Consider the following 19367-nt stretch of genomic DNA (forward strand, 5'->3'; position numbering starts at 1 on the left):
AATTGGTCTTCCCTTTGTTAAGTAGTCCAATTTATGATAGAAAAGCCAGTGAGTTAACTTTGTAAAGTATGTTGAAAGAAGAGGCCTCTATATATGTTTTTAAAAATTAATAGTAACAGAACCCATATGCAAATGTAAGGGTTATTATTAGAGTCTAGTAGGAGTGTAATTTAGAATGCTTTGAAAAGGGTGTTTGGAAAATAGGCTGGTACAGTGTATTTATTATCTCTATTGTGTCCTTACAATAGTTTAAATTGTCAAAACTTGCAAAAACTAGTTTTAAATGAACCTTATTTCATTTAAGATTCATCAAATAAAGCAGCAAATTTTAACTCAGTCTCAAAGGGTCATTGTCCTTAAGGATTGTGTAGATCTCTGCTTAGGGATTGCTGGTTGAGAGTGGACTTTGATTTCTAAAGTGCAATCACCAAATATCTTGGTCTTGATAGTCACAAGATTAGCTTTCTAGATAAGAGAATTGCTAAGAGTTAGCTAAGGTTTCTTACTAAACAGGGGTTGATGTAAAGCCTGCAAGTGAGCCTTAGAAGTTACCCTAAAGAGATTGTCAGCAGAGATATTTGATCTTTCCATCAGCTCATGCAGTCTTGTGGCAAGTGGGGCTTCAGAAAGTTGTAATTATGCTTGCTTAGCCCTGGAAACTGTAGGAATCTAAGTTGCCCTTGAAGAAGGACAAGAATTTGGCCAGTTACATCAGTTGACTGAAAGCCCAGGATTAACTAACTCTAAAGGTTACGCCACTCAGTTTCCTTTAGTTTGAGGTTGGAAAGTTTTCAAATTGGATTTGATAACCTAAATTGAGAGTTGGCAAACTTCTTTAAAGGGCCAAACAGTGGATATTTTAGGCTTTGGGGACCATAGGTTATTTGTCACTCTGTTCAACTCTGCTGTTATAGCACGAATGTGGCTGTAGACAATATGCGGACAAATAGGTGTGGCTGTGATTCAATAGAACATTTTTCACAAGAGGAGGCAGCAGGCCAGATTTGGCCTATGGGTTGTCCTTTACTGACTTCTTATTAGTTGTTAAAGAATTACTCTTCTTTGAATAAGATGTTTGTAATACAAACCTGTTTGGGAGGGGGGTTGTTTTTTTGTTTGTGGTTTTGAGGCAGAATCTCACTCTGTTGCCCAGGCTGCAGTGCCTTGGTGTCATCCCAGCTCATAGAAAGCTCAGATTCCTGGGTCTAAGCGATCCTCTTGGCTCAGCCTCCCAAGTAGAATAGGACTACAGGCACCTGTCACAACACCTGGCTATTTTTCCCCCTCTACTTTTAGTAAAGATGGGGTCTAGCTCTTGCTCAGGCTGGTCTTGAACTCTTGAGCAAAAGAAGTCCTCCCACCCTGGCTTCCCAAACCTGTTCTCTTGTTTTCTTTGAGGGGCCTCTAAAATAATCTAGTCTTTGGATGAGAGAGAAATTGGAAGTGGTATGATTGGTGTACACTTTGGATCTTTTTGTATAGAAAGGATATTGAAACAACCATGTTAAGAAAAGAACTGGGAAGATTAGAGACCTGAGTTTGCTTGACAGTGGGATTCTGAATAAGTCTGTGAAGAATATCTGAGAAAGTGATTGTATTAATCCTGATTCCCAAGGTGTGGTGAGGCTAGAAAAAAAGGAAAAAGTAAAAGACAACAATTTTAAGAGATACTGTTTGGCAAGCTGACTCTTTCCTTTCTTGCTTATTCCTCCCATAGGCCCTGGATTATTGTCACAGCATGGGAATAATGCACAGAGATGTGAAGCCCCATAATGTCATGATTGATCATGAACACAGAAAGGTACAGTGTTAGGCTATATTTATCTACACGATGAATTTAACAGCCCATCTTCAATACTTTATCCCTAGTATCTGCACAGGCCCTAGTACCTGTGAATATTTGGTGAATGAATGAACAAATCATTATATTTAAACCATTATTCATATTCTTAATATGTATACTATCAAGAAGGAAACAGATTGGTATAATGGGCAAAATATTCCTCTTAGCTAAGAAACCTGGCTTCTATTTTTTATTAACTAATGTAACAGTTGCCCTGTATCCCACTTAGATAATTGTGAGAATTAAATAAGCACAGTTTTGAAGTGGATGAAATATTCAGAAAATGCTTTTATTAGCAGGTGTCATGAGGCCTCTTGGCTCTACAAGTCTACAAGTGCTTTTACATAAGAGCTGTTATAGCCACATTTTAGTTTTTTAAGGTGACCAGGCCCACCTTTTGGAATGACGACTAGATCTATCCATAGTCTTTGGGATATAATTTTTTTAGAATATGTTCTATTTCACAGAGACTTTCCTATGGGCTGTACATAGAGAATATATGAGTGAACTAAACAGACCAAAAATGTTTATAAGGAGCTATCATTTTGGGAGGAGGTGCTGGTAGTATAAAGTTAAAATTGATATGGAAGGAAAAAATATCAGGAATAGGGAATGGTGGAGGTTGTTGCAGTTATGAACAAGTGTTGTAAAGGAAGGTTTCATTAGAAAGGTGACATTTTAGAGATACTGGAAGGGAACCAGCAGTCTCAGGAAGAAACATGTCCTAGGCACATGAAATAGCAAGCACAAAAGCCCTGAAGTAAGAATATGGCTGACATGTTGGAATAGCAGCAATGTTAGAACTGGGACAGAGTGAACAGGGGCAGAGAGGGGAAGGAAATGAGGTCAAAAAGAGAGCCAAATCGTATTAAACCTTATAGGTCATTGTGATGCCTTTTCTCTGAAAATGGAGAACTGTTGCAGTGTCTAAGCAGAGCATCAGCATGTTCTCACTTGAATTTTAAAAGTTCACTACATGTCTATTAGAATAGCTAAAATAAAAAAAATAGTGATAATCCCAAATGTTGGCAAAGATGTGAAGAAATTTGATGTCTCATACATTGTTGTCATATAGTTTGTTGGTTTCTTTAAAAGCTAAACCTGTGCTTACGATATGATCCAGCAGAGGCATTTATCCCAGAGAAACAAACCTAGATCTACATAAAGAGAGAAAGAACTATTGTTGCATGCAACAACTTGGGTGGATGTCATGCTGAGTGAAAAAAAAAGCAGTCTCAGAAAGTGAAATGCTAATGATTGCATTTATATAACATTCTCAAAATGACAAAATTATAGAGTGCGGAGGGGGCTTCCCAGGGGTTAGGATACCATGTGGATATGTGTGTGGCGATAGAATAGTTCTGTATCTAGTGGCAGAGGCTATATGAATCTGTACATGTGATGAAATTACAAAAAACTACAGACACACAACAACAAAGGCAAGTAGAACAGGTGAAATCTGACTCCCTCGATCAGTGAATTGTGCCAATGTCAAACAGAAGGCAAGAGTAAAAGCAAGGAGACTGTTTAGGGAGAAGGGGCTGTTCAGTAAATCAAACAGGAGGTGGTGGTGGTCTATAGACGAGGGCAGCAGAAGTGGAGGTGATGGTGATAGTCAAAGTATGGTAGAACCGTCAGAATTTGTTGACACATTAAATGTGTGGGTTGTGAGGGAAATAAGAGTCTAAAGTTTTGGCCTGCATGATAGGGTAAATAGGGTCACCTTTAACTGAGAATGGGGAACCTGTAAGTGGAGGTAGTTTTGCAGGAAATAATCAGTGGTTTACTTTTGAGATGTAAATAGTAAACTTGGTGCCAGAGTAGTGAATTATTCCTTAGGATCTACTGCTCACGCTTCAGATCATGGCCATCCTTTTGCACAGTGGTCAAATAAGGTTGTATCTCGTCCCTAATAGTTCTTTTCTTACTTTTAGAACACTTTCTGGTAAAAGCTTTGTTGTATTACTCTGTTCATTCACTCAGCAACTATTTACTCATTTTTCTCCTGTATAGTGGACATTATGTTGAATTCTGAAAATTACAAAGGTGAATAAAACATTTCCTACCCAGAAGGAGCGTACATTCCATATTGAAAAAGAAAAGTAGAACTCTTACATATAATAGAGTTGTCAGTGCTATTAAATATATGCAGGGCGTTCCAAAAGTCTCCATACATAGGAGAAAATTAACAACCTCGTGTAACAACAGGTATTTTGCTGTGAGAGGGAGAAGAGATTTCATGTGTGTATAGAAAGAGATAGCCAACATGTAGAGAATATTCTGTACATATTTTTGTAAAATTTTATAATAAATGTTTTGCAAATAAAGGTATATTTAGCTACAATTCCCTATTTTCCTATGTGTAATGACTTTTGAGAAACCCTGTATATGAGCTTCTAGAGACCTGAAAGCAATGGTGAGTTCAACTTAAATGATTAGAAATGACTTCATTGAGGAGCTAACTTAAATATCCCGGAAAAATAAGGCGATAATTCACTAATAGTATAGGATGAATAGTGGGAAAATTTTAGTCAAGTGAGCAGTTTAGTAGGAGAACAAATGAGATTTGTGTCTCTCAGGAACTAGCTCATGGAGAATGTTGTATGTCAAGCTAAGTTTGATTTTCATAAGTCCTGTGAAAGTCAGTGAAAGGTGTTTCAATAGAGAGTGATATGACTAGTGTTTTTGTCAAGAGTACGAAAATGATAGAATATGAGTAGCTGGCTTAGAGAAAGACAAAATTGCTCCTGATTTATTCTCTTTTTCTTTTAGCTACGGCTAATAGATTGGGGTTTGGCTGAGTTCTATCATCCTGGCCAAGAATATAATGTCCGAGTTGCTTCCCGATACTTTAAAGGTCCTGAACTACTTGTAGACTATCAGGTAAGCAGAAAGAGGCAGTTTTGATCCTGTTTATTTTGTGCATAATTTACCAAAAAAGTCATTTTTTTGCTTTGAAGTGAGCCATTTATGCATATCCATAGCTTTCTCTTTTATATGAAATGTAAGGTATAAATCACCTCAGTTCATCTACCATAACTTACATTGCTTTTATTGTCCTAGTGTCAGTAGAATATGAAATAGGTCTACATTTGATCCTAACTTGAGGGGAAAAGTACACCAAAGATACTGTTATAATCAGAGATTCCAGAACTAGTTTGAGAAATACAAGCCAAGTTAACCATCTTAAGAATAAACTCAGGTCAGGTGTGATAGCTCATGCCTTTAATCTTAGCACTTTGGGAAGACTGCTTGAGGCCAGAAGGAGACCTCATTGCTATAAAAAAAAAAAAAATAGAAGGCGGCACCTGTGGCTCAGCGGGTAGAGCGCCAGCCCCATATACTGTAGGGTGGCAGGTTCAAACCTGGCCCCAGCCAGCTAAAACAGCAGTGGCAACTGCAACAAAAAATAGCCAGTTGTGGCAGGCGCCTGTAGTCCCAGCTACTGGGGAGGCTGAGGCAAGAGAATCACTTAAGCCCAAGAGTTGGAGGTTGCTGTAACCTGTGATGCAATAGCACTCTACTGAGGGCGACAAAGTAAGACTGTGTCTCAAAAAACAAACAAAAAAAAAAATAGAAAAACTGGGCTCGGCACCCCTGTGCTCAGTGGTTAGGGTGCTGGCCACATACACTAGGGCTAGTGAGTCCGTACCTGGCCAGGACCTGCTATAACCCCAGGTACTTGGGAGGCTGAGGCAGGGGGATTGCTCAAGTCCAGGAGTTTGAGGTTGCAGTGAGCTATGATAAGGCCCTTGCACTCTAGCTTGGGTGACAAGTAAGCCCCTGTCTAAAAAAAGGGAAAGCCCAAAAAACTAACAAGTGAAAAAACAATAAACTCAAGAATGTTCTCTTGTTCTTCTGAACTATACACTAAAGGCCTTTCCCCATCTGCCCCTCAAAAGAGCCCTCTTTTTCCTCTCAGAAGGAAAGTGCCAAGTGTTTTCAAATCTAAAATTTAAAAAAATATATAAACTCTTAATAGCAGGTTATTATCAGATGCCATAAAAAAGTTTCAGACTCTTTGTCCTTGTAGAAATTCTTCTTCTTGGATCTTGTGGATATATCCCTAAGCTTAAAAATCATTTTATGCATAAGGATACTCTTCATATTACATACAACAGTGAAAACAAAATGCTGTCCTTTTATAGGGAAATTAAAGATCATATTCTACAACATTTATGCATTACAATATTAATGGTACACATGAAAAGATTTTCATAAGCTAACAATCTGGAGATTTTCTTCATGTAAGTGAAAAAAGCAGCTCAAAAATTAGGTACAAATTTTTTTTTTTTTTTTGTAGAGACAGAGTCTCACTTTATGGCCCTCGGTAGAGTGCCATGGCCTCACACAGCTCACAGCAACCTCCGACTCCTGGGCTTAAGCGATTCTCTTGCCTCAGCTTCCCGAGTAGCTGGGACTACAGGCGCCCGCCACAACGCCCGGCTATTTTTTGGTTGCAGTTTGGCCTGGGCCGGGTTTGAACCCGCCACCCTCAGTATATGGGGCCAGCGCCTTACCGACTGAGCCACAGGCGCCGCCCGGTACAAATTGTTTTAAAATTGGGTGAAATAATGCTAGAAGAAAAAACTGAAATACATGAAGATGTAATTAGTGTTTTGAGTCGGAATAATTTTTTAAATATATATATATATATATTTATTTTTTAATTTTCAAGTGACAAGCCACTGAGGCAAGAGAATCACTTAAGCCCAAGAGTTTGAGGTTGCTATGAGCTGTGATGCTACAGCACTCTACCAAGGGCTACAAAGTGAGACTCTGTTTCTAAATACATAAATAAATAAATAAAATAAAATAAAGTGACAAGCCAGGGGATTCATGTATGTTAACAATGAGTTTTCTTTACTTTCATGCAGATGTATGATTACAGTTTGGATATGTGGAGTTTGGGTTGTATGCTGGCAAGTATGATCTTTCGGAAGGAGCCATTTTTCCATGGACATGACAATTATGATCAGGTGATACATGTTGTGCCCATTAAGGAATTTACTGGTCTAATATATTGATAGCCAGACCTGCCTATTCATTAGAAACCCCAATTGATCTTGCTAAAATACAGATGCTTAGACCCCCATGTAAAACCTCTCAATTTAGTATCTCTCTGAAGTTGCAGAATACTTTTCAGTGAACAATTTGTTCAGCCAACCTGACATTGATCCTCAGTTTGGTGTTTTGGCAGCTACCAGTTTAGCCTTTTGAAATCAGACTTTCTCTTTTCTTTTCTTTCTTTTTTTTTTTTTTGCGACAGAGTCTTACTTTGTTGCCCTCGTGTCGTACAACTCATAGCAACCTCAAACTCCTGGGCACAAGCAATTCTCCTGCCTCAGCCTCCCAAGTAGCTGGGGCTACATGCACCTGCCACAATGCCCAGCTATTTTTTTGTTGCAGTTGTTCAGCTGGCCCAGGCCAGGTTCAAACCTGCCACCCTTGGTGTATGTGGCTGGCACCATAACCACTGTGCTACAAGCACTGAGCCAAAATCAGACTTTTTAGTTTGCACTGTTAGTTTTACTGTTTAAAAATATATGTATATATTATTGTACCCTCAATGAATCCCCATTTATATTATATTATAAAATATAATATTTATTATATTTTATAAAACATACATACCATTCAAAGACTATTATTGAAATAAATAACCATGTAACTGTTATCCAGATTTTTGAAATAGAACATTACCTTAGGGCAGCGCCTGTGGCTCAAGGAGTAGGACATTGGTCCCATATGCCAGAGGTGGCAGGTTCAAACCCAGCCCCTGCCAAAAAAAATAAATAATAAATAAAACCAGAAATAACAAAAAAAAAAAACATTACCTTAGAATCTCCTAACATGGGCTTTTATTAGAGTTTGAAATGTTTTCTCTAATATGTTGGTTTAATACAAAAGGCAGTAGTGGTGAATAGTCTGTTCAATGGGAGCTTCCCAAAAGAAGTGACATCTGCACCTGGGTTTGGGGGGGGGGATAAAAAGTCTTCACCAGGGAGATACTTCAAGGAGAAGGAGACAGATTATTAAATAGTTTGCTCACTTTCACGTTGAGTTATTTAGGGAATTTTAGGTGGAAATCTATTTCTGTCACACAGAAATTTGAGGTATATGGCCAAGCGAGGTAGCTCACACCTGTAATCCTGACACTCTGGGAGGCTGAGACAGGAAGATCCCTTGAGCTCAGGAGTTCCAGTAGAGCAAGACCCTGTCTCTACTAAATATAGAAAAATTAGCTGAGTGTCATGGCAGGAGCCTATATTAGCCTTAGCCTAAGGCTAAGGCAAGAAGATCACTTGAACCCAGGAGTTTGACATTGCTATGAGCTAGGCTGACAGCTGGCACTTTAGCCTGGGCAACAGAGTGAGACTCTTTAAAAAAAAAAAAAAAAAAAGAAAGAAAGTTGAAGTATAAACTGCTAGCAAGTGGTAGTCATACCCAAAGGCATGACAGTACTTTTCTTTTAATTCAGTCGCAACTAATTGCTGATTTGATTATGTAATATGCTTGTATGGGTTTTTGTCTTTCTTTAATACTAGTTGGTGAGGATAGCCAAGGTTCTGGGGACAGAAGATTTATATGACTATATTGACAAATACAACATTGAATTAGATCCACGTTTCAATGATATCTTAGGCAGGTAAGTCATGAAATAAAATATATTCATCTGTAGCTTAAGCACTTTGGATCCTCAAAATATTAATCGTTACTTTGTTCTCTTTGCCAGCACTGCCAAGATGTCAGTGGTCCAGTGCCACAGGATGCTGCATTGAGCAGGCCTGTGATAAAAGCATTGGATTGAATGGCCGTTGTTTTCAAATTCACTTACAAGTGTCTGAGTGTGGGGATTATAGTCAGAGCATTCCTGTGAAATAAATGAAATGTAGGTGCTAGTATAAGGATTACAGTTGAGATAAAAAATCTATCTTCTTTAAATGACAAAACCCTCTCCAAGAGAAAGAACGAAAACTAGAAATGCATGTTTATGTACTGTTGTGCAGACCGTAGACTCTTGACAACAGTGACTAAACACAGTGCTAGTAACACCACTTAAAAGAAGGAGTTGGGCTTTCTTTCCTTTTTTTTTTTGAGGCGAACATTCTTGATGCAGGGTTTTTGCTGGCCAAGTGGCACAGATGCCAGGAATGTGGGAAGGGAGAGGGAAAGAGGCCAGGTTAGCTCAGTCACTTGACACTACTTACTACACAGAAGCCTTCACATCCTGTTAAGTAACCTGAACTTTGTTTTTTAAAATTGGGTGTATCCAAATGACCCTCCTATCACTATTTCTTACCTTTTCAGTGAGCTTTGTTGTCCCTTGTAACAGAGTGGTACAGAACGTTCTCTGGAGTTTTGATCTCTCTTTGCTCTTGTTGGACTCCTAGCCACTAAAGAAAATGTAAAAATGAAACGTTGGGCTTCTCTGCCCGTGTGGCTCATTTCTCATTCCCTCTTTTGACTCTTGCAGACATTCTCGTAAGCGATGGGAACGCTTTGTCCACAGTGAAAACCAGCATCTTGTGAGCCCTGAGGCCTTGGATTTCCTGGACAAGCTGCTGCGATATGACCACCAGTCACGGCTTACCGCAAGAGAGGCCATGGAGCATCCTTATTTCTGTGAGTCCAGCTGTCCACACTGGTGGGAGAGAATAAATTCTATGAAGAAAGCTCAGGGGCCTACAGAACAGAGTTGTCATCCCAGTTCCTGTTAGCCTGCTGCAAGCTACTTCACCCTCACTGAGACTCAGATTCTTCAAATGAGGACAGTGATGACAGCTGCATGGCAGAATTATTGGGAGGATTCTTGTATAACAGAATACCTGACCCATGCACACTCTTAAATAAACTTCTTTCTTACTTATATGGATGACACGTCTCAGTGGCTGGTCTGGGGTTCCTTTATCTGTCCTGTCTAGTGATTCATCGGAGAGAGTCAGGCTTGCAAATCTTAATATTATATTTAAACCTTGACTTAGGTTTGTGAATATAGGTAACTATGTTGTCTGTCCTAGGTGAAAATATCACTTAAACCTGCCCCATCTTCATTGTGATGTTAGCTTTGACATTTAATTGTTCTTTGAGAAATGCTGGGATATAGTGAATCATTTACGCTTTTGCTTGGTCTGTTGTGCCTGAAGCAGACAGAGGCTGATTGGGATGGAGAGTGGGGTCTGTGGTCATATCCCTAACTCACATGGACCAGTATAACTTTGACCTACTTGGCATTGAGCTGTGGACTAACCTATTCATACTGGCAATGTATTACTGTCTTGGACAGTAATTAGATTATACTGGATGATTACCTCATCTTCCTATCATTTGGTTTAAGAGTTGATTTTTTTACCACAGTCTGACAGGAAAGCTATTTCTATTTTATACTACTTGTCTAATTCATGGAGAAAGGAGTTGCTACCTTAAATACTTCTGATAGTAATATGGAATATGAATAAAATTCAAAGAATGAAGATGACTGCTTTTAGACTCCTATATCATTAGTTTAATCGTTCTAATCCTTCTAGCAACACGGAGTCTAACCTTTCTGTCTCTTTTCTAGACACTGTTGTGAAGGACCAGGCTCGAATGGGTTCAGCTAGCATGCCAGGGAGCAGTACGCCTGTCAGCAGCGCCAACATGATGTCAGGTCAGTTCTCTGGTAAATTTCCTTTTTTAAAAAAATATAAAAGTCAGTTACCATTCTTAGTTTTCTCCCCTCTTTTTTTGCCTAATTTCTTGTGTACTTTCCCTTCTCTAATGATATGGCCTTTATGACTTACTGAACTATGTGGTTTTTTCCACTAGGTTTCAGAATGCTTTGGACACCTGGTATACTTCTCTTTTTTAAAGAGTGTTCGATATTTAGACACCTGAATATCATACTTTAGAAATACTATCTTAAGTAGGGCATCATCAGTCTCTTCAAGGGTATAATCCCAGCATCCCTCACTGAAGATTTCTTCCTGAGGGATTGGGAAGTCGCAAGAAACCATGATGAATAAAAAGACCATTTCATCTCAATTGTTTTCCATTATTAAGAAATTATGATTTACATTGAGTTTTTGTAGAGCACCAAGTTAATCCAAAAAAATCACGGGCCTATACCCTAAGAATTGTAAATGTAGGCAATATCCAGGTGAGTACACTTGTTGTAATAGGGCATTTACTCATTCATCCTCAAATAATTGCTGTTGTCCCAATTTTTTCTTTTTTTTAAGAACTAGCAACTTTTTAGAATTTATCCCCTAGGTATCCTGCTTATGTACAAAATGATACATATCCAGCATTACTCACTGCCTTATTCGTAGTACCAAAACATTGAAAACAGCTATCAGTAGGAAACTGGTTGAATCAATCAATTATGGGACATTCATTCAATGGAATATGATGCAGCCAGAGAAAAGAATGAATGTCTCATGTCCTGTTAAAGCACCAACTCCAAGATAGCAATGTGAATGGAAAAAGCAAGATGCAGAGAGGCGTGGGCAAGAGTATTATGTTCTTCACACTTGATCTATGCCAAAAGACAAAGAAGCCATATGTAGTCTTGTTCTTATATTCTTGTAAAATTATGTTCATGCATACCCATGAAATATCTGTGGAACGGTATATACTCAAATTGGGCCATAGTTGGCCAAGCAATAGGGCTTGGGAGATTTTTGCTGTATACTCCTTTGAACCTTTTATATTTTGAGCCATGTGATTAAATTACCTGCTTTATATAAAAAAGAAAGTATATATACATGCTTACATGCACACACATATATAGTAGAACCTCCATAGTTGACCAGCTCCTTAAGTTCACCTGATTTTCATAAACTGGACATATACCACAATGGAAGACTGACCTCTACATATTGACACCTGTAAGTTGTATCTGACCACTTAAACATACAATATTAATTTACCCTGTATAACTTGACCAGTTGAGTCCACTTTACACGAAAGGGTAGAAGGTGTGTTATTACCATATGTTGGATTAGGCCTAATATCCTGTTTGTCATATGTTGTGGAGGATTTTTTCGATGTTAAGGACTGGTCTGAATTGTAGGTACATCCTACAATTACAGAAAAACCAAATTACTGAAGACATGATGACCCAAAAGAAAGAACTTAAAGAGCTGGCATTGAAGGGAAAATTCAGTCTTCTATGTTTTCTGGAAAGCAGCAACCAAGTAAAGATAGTGGAACATTTTGATGTTAATAAGACCATAAATAGCAACCTCTAGAAACATAAACATGAGTACTTGGGGAGATATAGTAAGGAAAGCAGAGACCTACAGCACAATAGGAGGAAAACTTCCCTCGATGAAGTAAATGAAACCACATTAAGCTGATTCAAACAAATAAGGGCAGTTAATCAAAGAATCAAAGGCCAGTGATCAAAGAAGTTGCTAAAAGGTTCATGAAGGAATTTGGGGAGGCAGATTCCAAGTATCAAGTGGTTGGCTGAAGAAATTTAAACTGTGATAGGAGACCTCCCAGAAAGTCTTGTGTGGTAAATCCAATAAAGTTCCAGTAGAAGTTCTAAAAGAGTTCATCAGAAAGTTCCTGGACATATGCAGAGGCTTCAAAAGATGACAACATCGTTAATGCTGACAAGTGCAAGACTCTTTTTCAAGGCGCCTGACAGGAGCCTCATCATGAAGGGTGACAAATGTAAGAGCAGGAAACTTGCCAAAGAATATTTCACAGTTTTGCTCTGCACTAGCTCAGCTGAAGAAAAACTAAAGCCCTTGGTGATAGGTAAATTGACAAAGCCATGTGCATTCAAGAACCTAAAGCGCAAAGACCTCCTCATCACTTGGAGATCCCACAAATGTGTATGGATGACCAGCTCCCTATTTGAGGATTGGGCAAGGGGTATCAACTGAGAAATGAAGAAGAAACAGTCTATTTTACTGACAATAGACAGTTGTCCTGGCCATGCACAAGTGAATAATCTCACAAACATGACACTGAAATTTGGCTCCAAACAAAACCTCAAAAATTCAACGTCTTGGGTTTTTTTCTTTTTTTGAGACAGAACCTTGGTTCATTGTCTTGGGTAGAGTACCAGTGGCATCATAACTCGGAGCAATCTCAAACTCTTGGGCTCAAGCGATCCTGTTGCCTCAGCCTCCCAAGCTGCTGGGACTACAGGCGCCCCGCCACAACACCTGGCTAATTTTTTCTGCTTTTAGTAGAGACAGGGTCTAATTTTTGCTCAGGATTATAGGTGTGAGCCACTATGCCCAGCAAAAAATCCAACTTTTTGATGAAGGCATCATCAAAACACTTAAAACGCACTACTGAGCCCAGCTCCAGCCATGGATCATTACTGAAACATAAACTTACGGTCTTCCTGATGGAAGCAACTTTGCTGCATCAGTTAACACTCTGGATCAGTTCTGCTTGAAATTAAAGTTCAGTCAGAAATGATATAGAAATGTTTCGAGAAAGATGGGTTTGGCCAACTTTTTTTTTTTTTTTTTTTTTTTGAGACAGTTTCACTTTGTCACCCTCAGAATGCATGCATGGTGTCATAGTTCACAGCAACCTCAAACTCTTGGGCTCAAGCAACTCTCTTGCTTCAGCCTGCCAAGTAGCTGGGACTATACTTGTCCTTCACAATGCCTGGCTATTTTTTAGAGATGGTGTCTCATTCTTGCTTGGGCTGGTCTTTTTTTTTTTTTTTTTAAGAGACAGAGTCTCACTTTGTCACCCTTGGTGGGGTGCTGTGGCATCATGGCTGACAGCAACCTCCAGCTCTTGGGTTTAGGCGAATCTCTCGCCTCAGCCCCCCAAGTAGGTGGGACTACAGGTGCTTACCACAATGCCCGGCTATTTTTTGTTGCAGTTTGGCCGCGGCTGGGTTCGAACCTGCCACCCTCAGTAATATATGGGGCTGGCACACTACTCACTGAGCCACAGGTACCACCCTTTGGCTGGTCTTGAACTTGCGAGCTCAAGCAATCCACCTGCCTTGGCCAACTTTCTTGATGTTGCAAGAGCACAATGTTTAGGCCCCATCAAACAGACCATCTCCCATGCCAGAATGGAATAGATACGGAAGGTTTTATTGAAATGGATGATGAGGTAGCAACTTGTGATGAACCTGATTCAGAAGCAGATTTCTGAGCAATACTGACTAAGTACAGAGCAGCATGAGCAGCTGATGAAGTGGAAGAAGTAAGTGAGGATGACACAGTAATTGCACAGACTCCAAAAGAAGAGATGTCAGGCATCTGATAATGCAGTTGAAGTCATTTGCTGTGGAAAAATGTTCAGATATGCTGAGTGGTGTAGCCAGGGTTAAGGGTGCTTTTCTCTACTTAGGTTTGTAGTAAGAATAAGAAACAGCAAGATAGACTCTTTTTTTCAGAAAGAATAATTAAAGCATGAGAAAACAGTAAATGTATTGATTTTGTATGATTCTATATATATGATTTCTCTATGTTTTCAGTATGTATGGTTTTGTATGATATTCTTTAATAAAAGCTGTACAAGAAAGGAAAGTACATATACACATCAATATGGTAGGCATAGTTCCTTATTTTGACAACTTCTGTATGTTAGCCAGTTTGTTACAGTCCCTTGAGTGGTCAATTTGCATAAGTTCTGTATATATATAAATTTTTTGAGACAGAGTCTTACTGTCTCTGGTGGAGTGCTGTAGCATCAGCCTAGCTCACGGCAACCTAAAACTCCTAGGCTCAAGTGACCCTCCTTCCTTATCCTCCTGAGTAGCTGAGAGTACAGACACCTGCCACAACGCCTAGCTAATTTTTAGTAGAGACAGGGTCTCACTCTTGGTCATGCTGGTCTCAAACTCCTGAGCCCAAGCATTCCTTTCACCTTGGCCTCCTACAGTGCTAGAATTATAGGTATTAGCCGCCACACTTAGCCAATATATAACATTTTGAAAATTAAAGAATTGGCAGATTGAGGGAAGCTAATAGGTAATTCTGGTAATTAGAGAGGTGAAAGAAACCCAATGGAAACAAATTCCAAAACACAATTTTAGCTTAGATGGAAAGCTCTTTTCTGCCACTCAGATTGCCTTTCAGTAATTTTTTCAAAGAGATAGGGTCTCAATCTGTCTCTAGCCTGTACTGCTATGGCACCATCATATTTTGAACTCCTGTGCTCAAGCAGTCCTCCCACCTAAGCCTCCCAAGTAGCTGTGCTGCTATGCCACCATGCCTGACTTAACTTTTAGTAATTTTGAAATCTGCCAGCTATCAAGGCAGCATGATACAAGAGCACATGAGCTTTAACTGCAGAACTCTGTTATTCATTATGGTATGACCAGCCACATGTAGCTATTTAATTAGAATTGAATAAAGTTAAAAACTCAGTTTCTCAGTTGAACCAACCACATTTCAAGTGCTCAGTTGTCAGATATGGCTGGCTAGTGGCCACCATATTGGACCACACTGACCTAGACAGACCTGGGTTGGAATCCAAACTTAATCATCATTTACTGGCCATGGGCCTTGGACAAACTGCTTAAACTATAAGTCTAGGTTACCTGTCTCCTAAATACATTAGGACTTGCCATTTTAACTTTGAATTTGTAAGAATTAGACTTGAAATATATGTAAAAATCGGGCCAAGGCCATACACAATGGCTTACCCCTATAATTATAGTATTTTGGGAGACCAAGATAGATCACTTGAGGCCAGGAGTTCACGACCAGACTGAGCAATACAGCAAGACCCATGTTTCTACCCAAAAAAAAAAAAAAGAAAGAAAGAAAAAGGTGTGGTCGTGGTGGTATGCTCCTTTTGGCCCAACTACTCAAGTGGCTAAGGCCAGAAGATCACTTGGGTCCAGGAATTTGAGGTTACAGTACAGTGAGCTATGATGATGCCACTGCACTCTAGCCTAGGCCAGAGTGAGGCCCAGTCTCAAAAAAAAAAAAAAGTTTGGCTAGGAGGAAGCCTTCAGTGGAAAAAAAAAAAATTATAATTGTGTTAATTTTTTGATAACTGATATGGAAATCGGGTGAGTAAGATTTCTGTGGTTAAGGCCATGCACAGTAGCTCACACCTGTATTCCTAGCACTCTGGGGGCCAAGGCAGTGGATTACTTGAACTCAAGAGTTCAAGACCAGCCTAAGCCAAGAGTGAGGCCCCATCTCTAAAAGTGTCTGGGTATTGTGGCGGGTGACTTTAGTCCCAGCTACTTGGGAGGCTGAGGCAAGAGGATCACTTGAAACCAAGAGTTGGAGATTGCTGTGAACTGTGACACCATGGTACTCTACTGAGAGTGACAAAAAGGAAAGAAAAAGATTGCTGTGGTTAGTGTCTCTGGCTCACTGTCAGCTGTTTTCTTTCAGGGATTTCTTCAGTGCCAACTCCTTCACCTCTTGGACCTCTGGCAGGCTCGCCAGTGATTGCTTCTGCCAACCCCCTTGGGATGCCTGTTCCAGCAGCCGCTGGCGCTCAACAGTAATGGCCCCATCTGTCTCCTGATGCCTGAGCAGAGGTGGGGGAGTCCACCCTCTCCTTGATGCAGCTTGCGCCTGGTGGGGAGGGATGAAACACTTCAGAAGCACCGTGTCTGAACCGTTGCTTGTGGATTTATAGTAGTTCAGTCATAAAAAAAAATTATAATAGGCTGATTTTCTTTTTTTCTTTTTTTTTTTTTTTTTTTTAACTCGAACTTTTCATAACTCAGGGGATTCCCTGAAAAATTACCTGCAGGTGGAATATTTCACGGACAGATTTTTTTTCTCCCCTTCCAATTCAGTTCCTCATCACTAAAGAACAAGATGAACCCAAAGCCTCAATCCTGGCTACTGCATTTGGGTGGAGATTTCTTCCCATTTTCACCATTGCTCCTCCACCATCCCAGACTTTGGGGGGTTTATATCTCATGCTTTTCTCCAGAGAGTACAAAAATGTAGCTTCTCAAGGGAGGCGGGAAGGACAGAGGCAGAAAGAAAGGAAGGGAGGACCCAATCTATAGAGCAGTGTAGTTACTGCTAGTCACTTCGTATTTTACTGGAAAAGTGCTCCAGAGGGGTTATCCTGGTGACTCTAAATGGAAGCATGTCTGAATTACATTGAGATGTTGAAAATCTACCCAAAATGCCGACAGATCCTAAAACCTTCTGTTCACTATGAATCATGTCTTACTGGCCTGTCCCTAAACCATTCACTTATGATTTTAGTTTTAGTTTATTTTAAAATTTTGATACCTTCCCTCTCCAGCTCTTTACCTTGGTCTTTTCCTCCTTCATCTCCCAACATGCTGACTCATAGCTGGTAGGAGGGGGAAGGCAAAATCTTTGTTGTCTTTGACTTGACCACTATGAATTCAGTTAGTTACTGGGCATAACTTAACTACTTTTTGCAAAGGAAACAAACATTGTCTTGTATAGGGTTTATGCTAGCAAATCTAAGAGCTAATGGGAGATGTGGTCACACTGAATTTCATTTTAAGCTTTCTACCTTCTTTTCCTCCTACCTTCCCTTTGCTTCACATGCCATCCAGTGAGAAGACCTACTCCTCAGTCTTGTAAATGTATCTGAGAGGTAGGAGCAGAGCCACTATCTCCAGTGAAACTGAAATGGTAGACCTGTAATTGTGGGAAAACTATAAACTCTCTTGTTACAGCCCTGCCACCCCTTGCTGTGTGTGTATATATAATACTTTGTCCTTCATATGTGAAAGATCCAGTGTTGGAATTCTTTGGTGTAAATAAACGTTTGGTTTTATTTATCAAGGTTAGATTTAAGTTCCCTGTGTAAAGGTCTCGCTGGGTGGGTGTCTCATGTTCACATCTGAGGGGCCTGCAGCCCTGTACCGTGGAGGCTTCCCAAGGCCCCCATTTTTATACACCCCTCGTTCAACCCATGGTACCGGGCAGGGCAGAGAGGCCTTAAAAAAGCACCACAAGCCAAAGCGTCTCTGGGGATTAAGGATCCTTTGCCATAAAACTCATTTTGTGTCTCAGCAGTGCAGGGATTGGGGATGGAAAAAGTCGCCAGTTTTTGTGTGTTTGTGTGTGTGTAAAGTGGACTTTCCACTGTAATCCAACCACCTAAGTTTATCAGGTGCTTCACTGAGGAAGCCTAGTTTTTTAAGCACAATAGCAAAACCATCAGCTCTGTATTTTCTCCTGTTATTTCATTACAGTAGCTGCTTGTGGGAACTAGGAAAAATTCTTCCAACTATTTTAAAGCCTAAAGTCTTAGTTCCCCAATCTCCTACCTTTATAGATTCACAAGCCTTTCTCACCTGGGCATCATAGGTAAACATAATTGTTTGGGGAGTTGAACTTAATGAATTTACCTAACTTTGTATCCCAGCTTGGCTTTAGTAATGTTATCAAGGTGGTGGCTTTAGTGACTATAATGGTAAACTTTAGAGGAACCTAAAGCCTCCTTTTATAATACTTCTCAACCATAGGGAGAGCTGAAGGGAAAACATTCTGTGTGGCAGGGTGATTTTCTTCCTTGTGGCCACTTAACAGTGGATATTTATTGTACTTGACCCTTTCATGCCCTAGAATGCTGTGAAGGTTACCTTGTGATTTGTGCAGAAGCTAAAAAGCACCAGATGTGCCCAAGATGCAATTTGTGATTACGTTTGCACTGGATTGTGATTGGAACAGGACGCATACGACTAATGAATTCTTTCTTTTGAGATGGGGAGGAAGGTTATAAATGAAGACTTCATACCTACCCTTCTTAGCTCAGAAATCTAGGTGTAGTTGAGGCTGATGTGGAGAGTTGCAGAGAGCTGGACCTCCTTACACCCATCAGACCTTGCAAAAAATGGAAGGTGAATGCAGAGAACTCTGAAGTGCCACCCAAGAGCCTTTTAAAATAAATAAATAGTTTTTAAAATGCTACTTAAAGAGTCACTGCAGAGGCATGGAGAGAGAACAAAAGACCCAATTGGGGATGGGGGGGACAAGGGTTTACAGAGTAACAACTTCTGTGTTGTTGTAAATTACCTCATCTGTATACCTTGTATTGGGACACTTTATTTCTCAGCGCTACCTATGTCTGCATTGCTTAGATGACAGGAAACGGAATGGCCAATATGAAACAGTTGTGTTGGCATTTAGTCTGAAGTTTTTAAAAGTATTTTTTAACTTTGTTTGAAGTGCAACCCCCTCTTTCTTTTTTAAGTTTGAAGTCAGAAGTTCCTACCCCACCCCCTTGATTTATTGGTTGTAACTGTATTGTAATTGGTATAACTAAAACATAACTGTGCTGGGAAGAAGTTGTGCCATGAAGGTCTTCAATTTTTTTTTTAAATAAAAACATTTAAATAAATGAAATGTCCCTGTAGCCTGAGCAATATGCTTCTCCAACCGACACCGTGTGTGATAGTTGGCTTAGTTTTCATGTGTTGTGAATTTAATGTTGGGTTGATGGAGATGTTCAATGGGATGGATTAAGATTGGCCGAGGAGCCCTGAAGTCTGGGAGTTTTGACTTTGAGGTAGTGAAGGGAGCATGTTGTTGCCGAACTTAACTGGTTTCGTTTCTGCTCTTCTCACACATTTGGCTATAAGGCA

General features: G+C 39.8%; 1 protein-coding gene across 1 annotated transcript in view; it reads left to right on the plus strand.

The window, feature by feature from the left end:
* Positions 1 to 19128, plus strand: part of CSNK2A1 (casein kinase 2 alpha 1) — a 61877-nt gene extending 42749 nt beyond the window's left edge. The window contains exons 7-13 of the mRNA XM_053573475.1: positions 1718 to 1801; positions 4616 to 4726; positions 6721 to 6822; positions 8392 to 8492; positions 9321 to 9469; positions 10407 to 10493; positions 16171 to 19128. Coding sequence (XP_053429450.1) covers positions 1718 to 1801; positions 4616 to 4726; positions 6721 to 6822; positions 8392 to 8492; positions 9321 to 9469; positions 10407 to 10493; positions 16171 to 16286 — 750 coding nt within the window. The 3' untranslated portion in view covers positions 16287 to 19128. The remainder of the gene's footprint in view (positions 1 to 1717; positions 1802 to 4615; positions 4727 to 6720; positions 6823 to 8391; positions 8493 to 9320; positions 9470 to 10406; positions 10494 to 16170) is intronic.
* The last annotated feature ends 239 nt before the right edge of the window (positions 19129 to 19367 follow it).

Source organism: Nycticebus coucang, chromosome 21 (assembly GCF_027406575.1).
Source record: "Nycticebus coucang isolate mNycCou1 chromosome 21, mNycCou1.pri, whole genome shotgun sequence".
In the NCBI taxonomy this organism is placed as follows: Eukaryota; Metazoa; Chordata; class Mammalia; order Primates; family Lorisidae; genus Nycticebus; species Nycticebus coucang.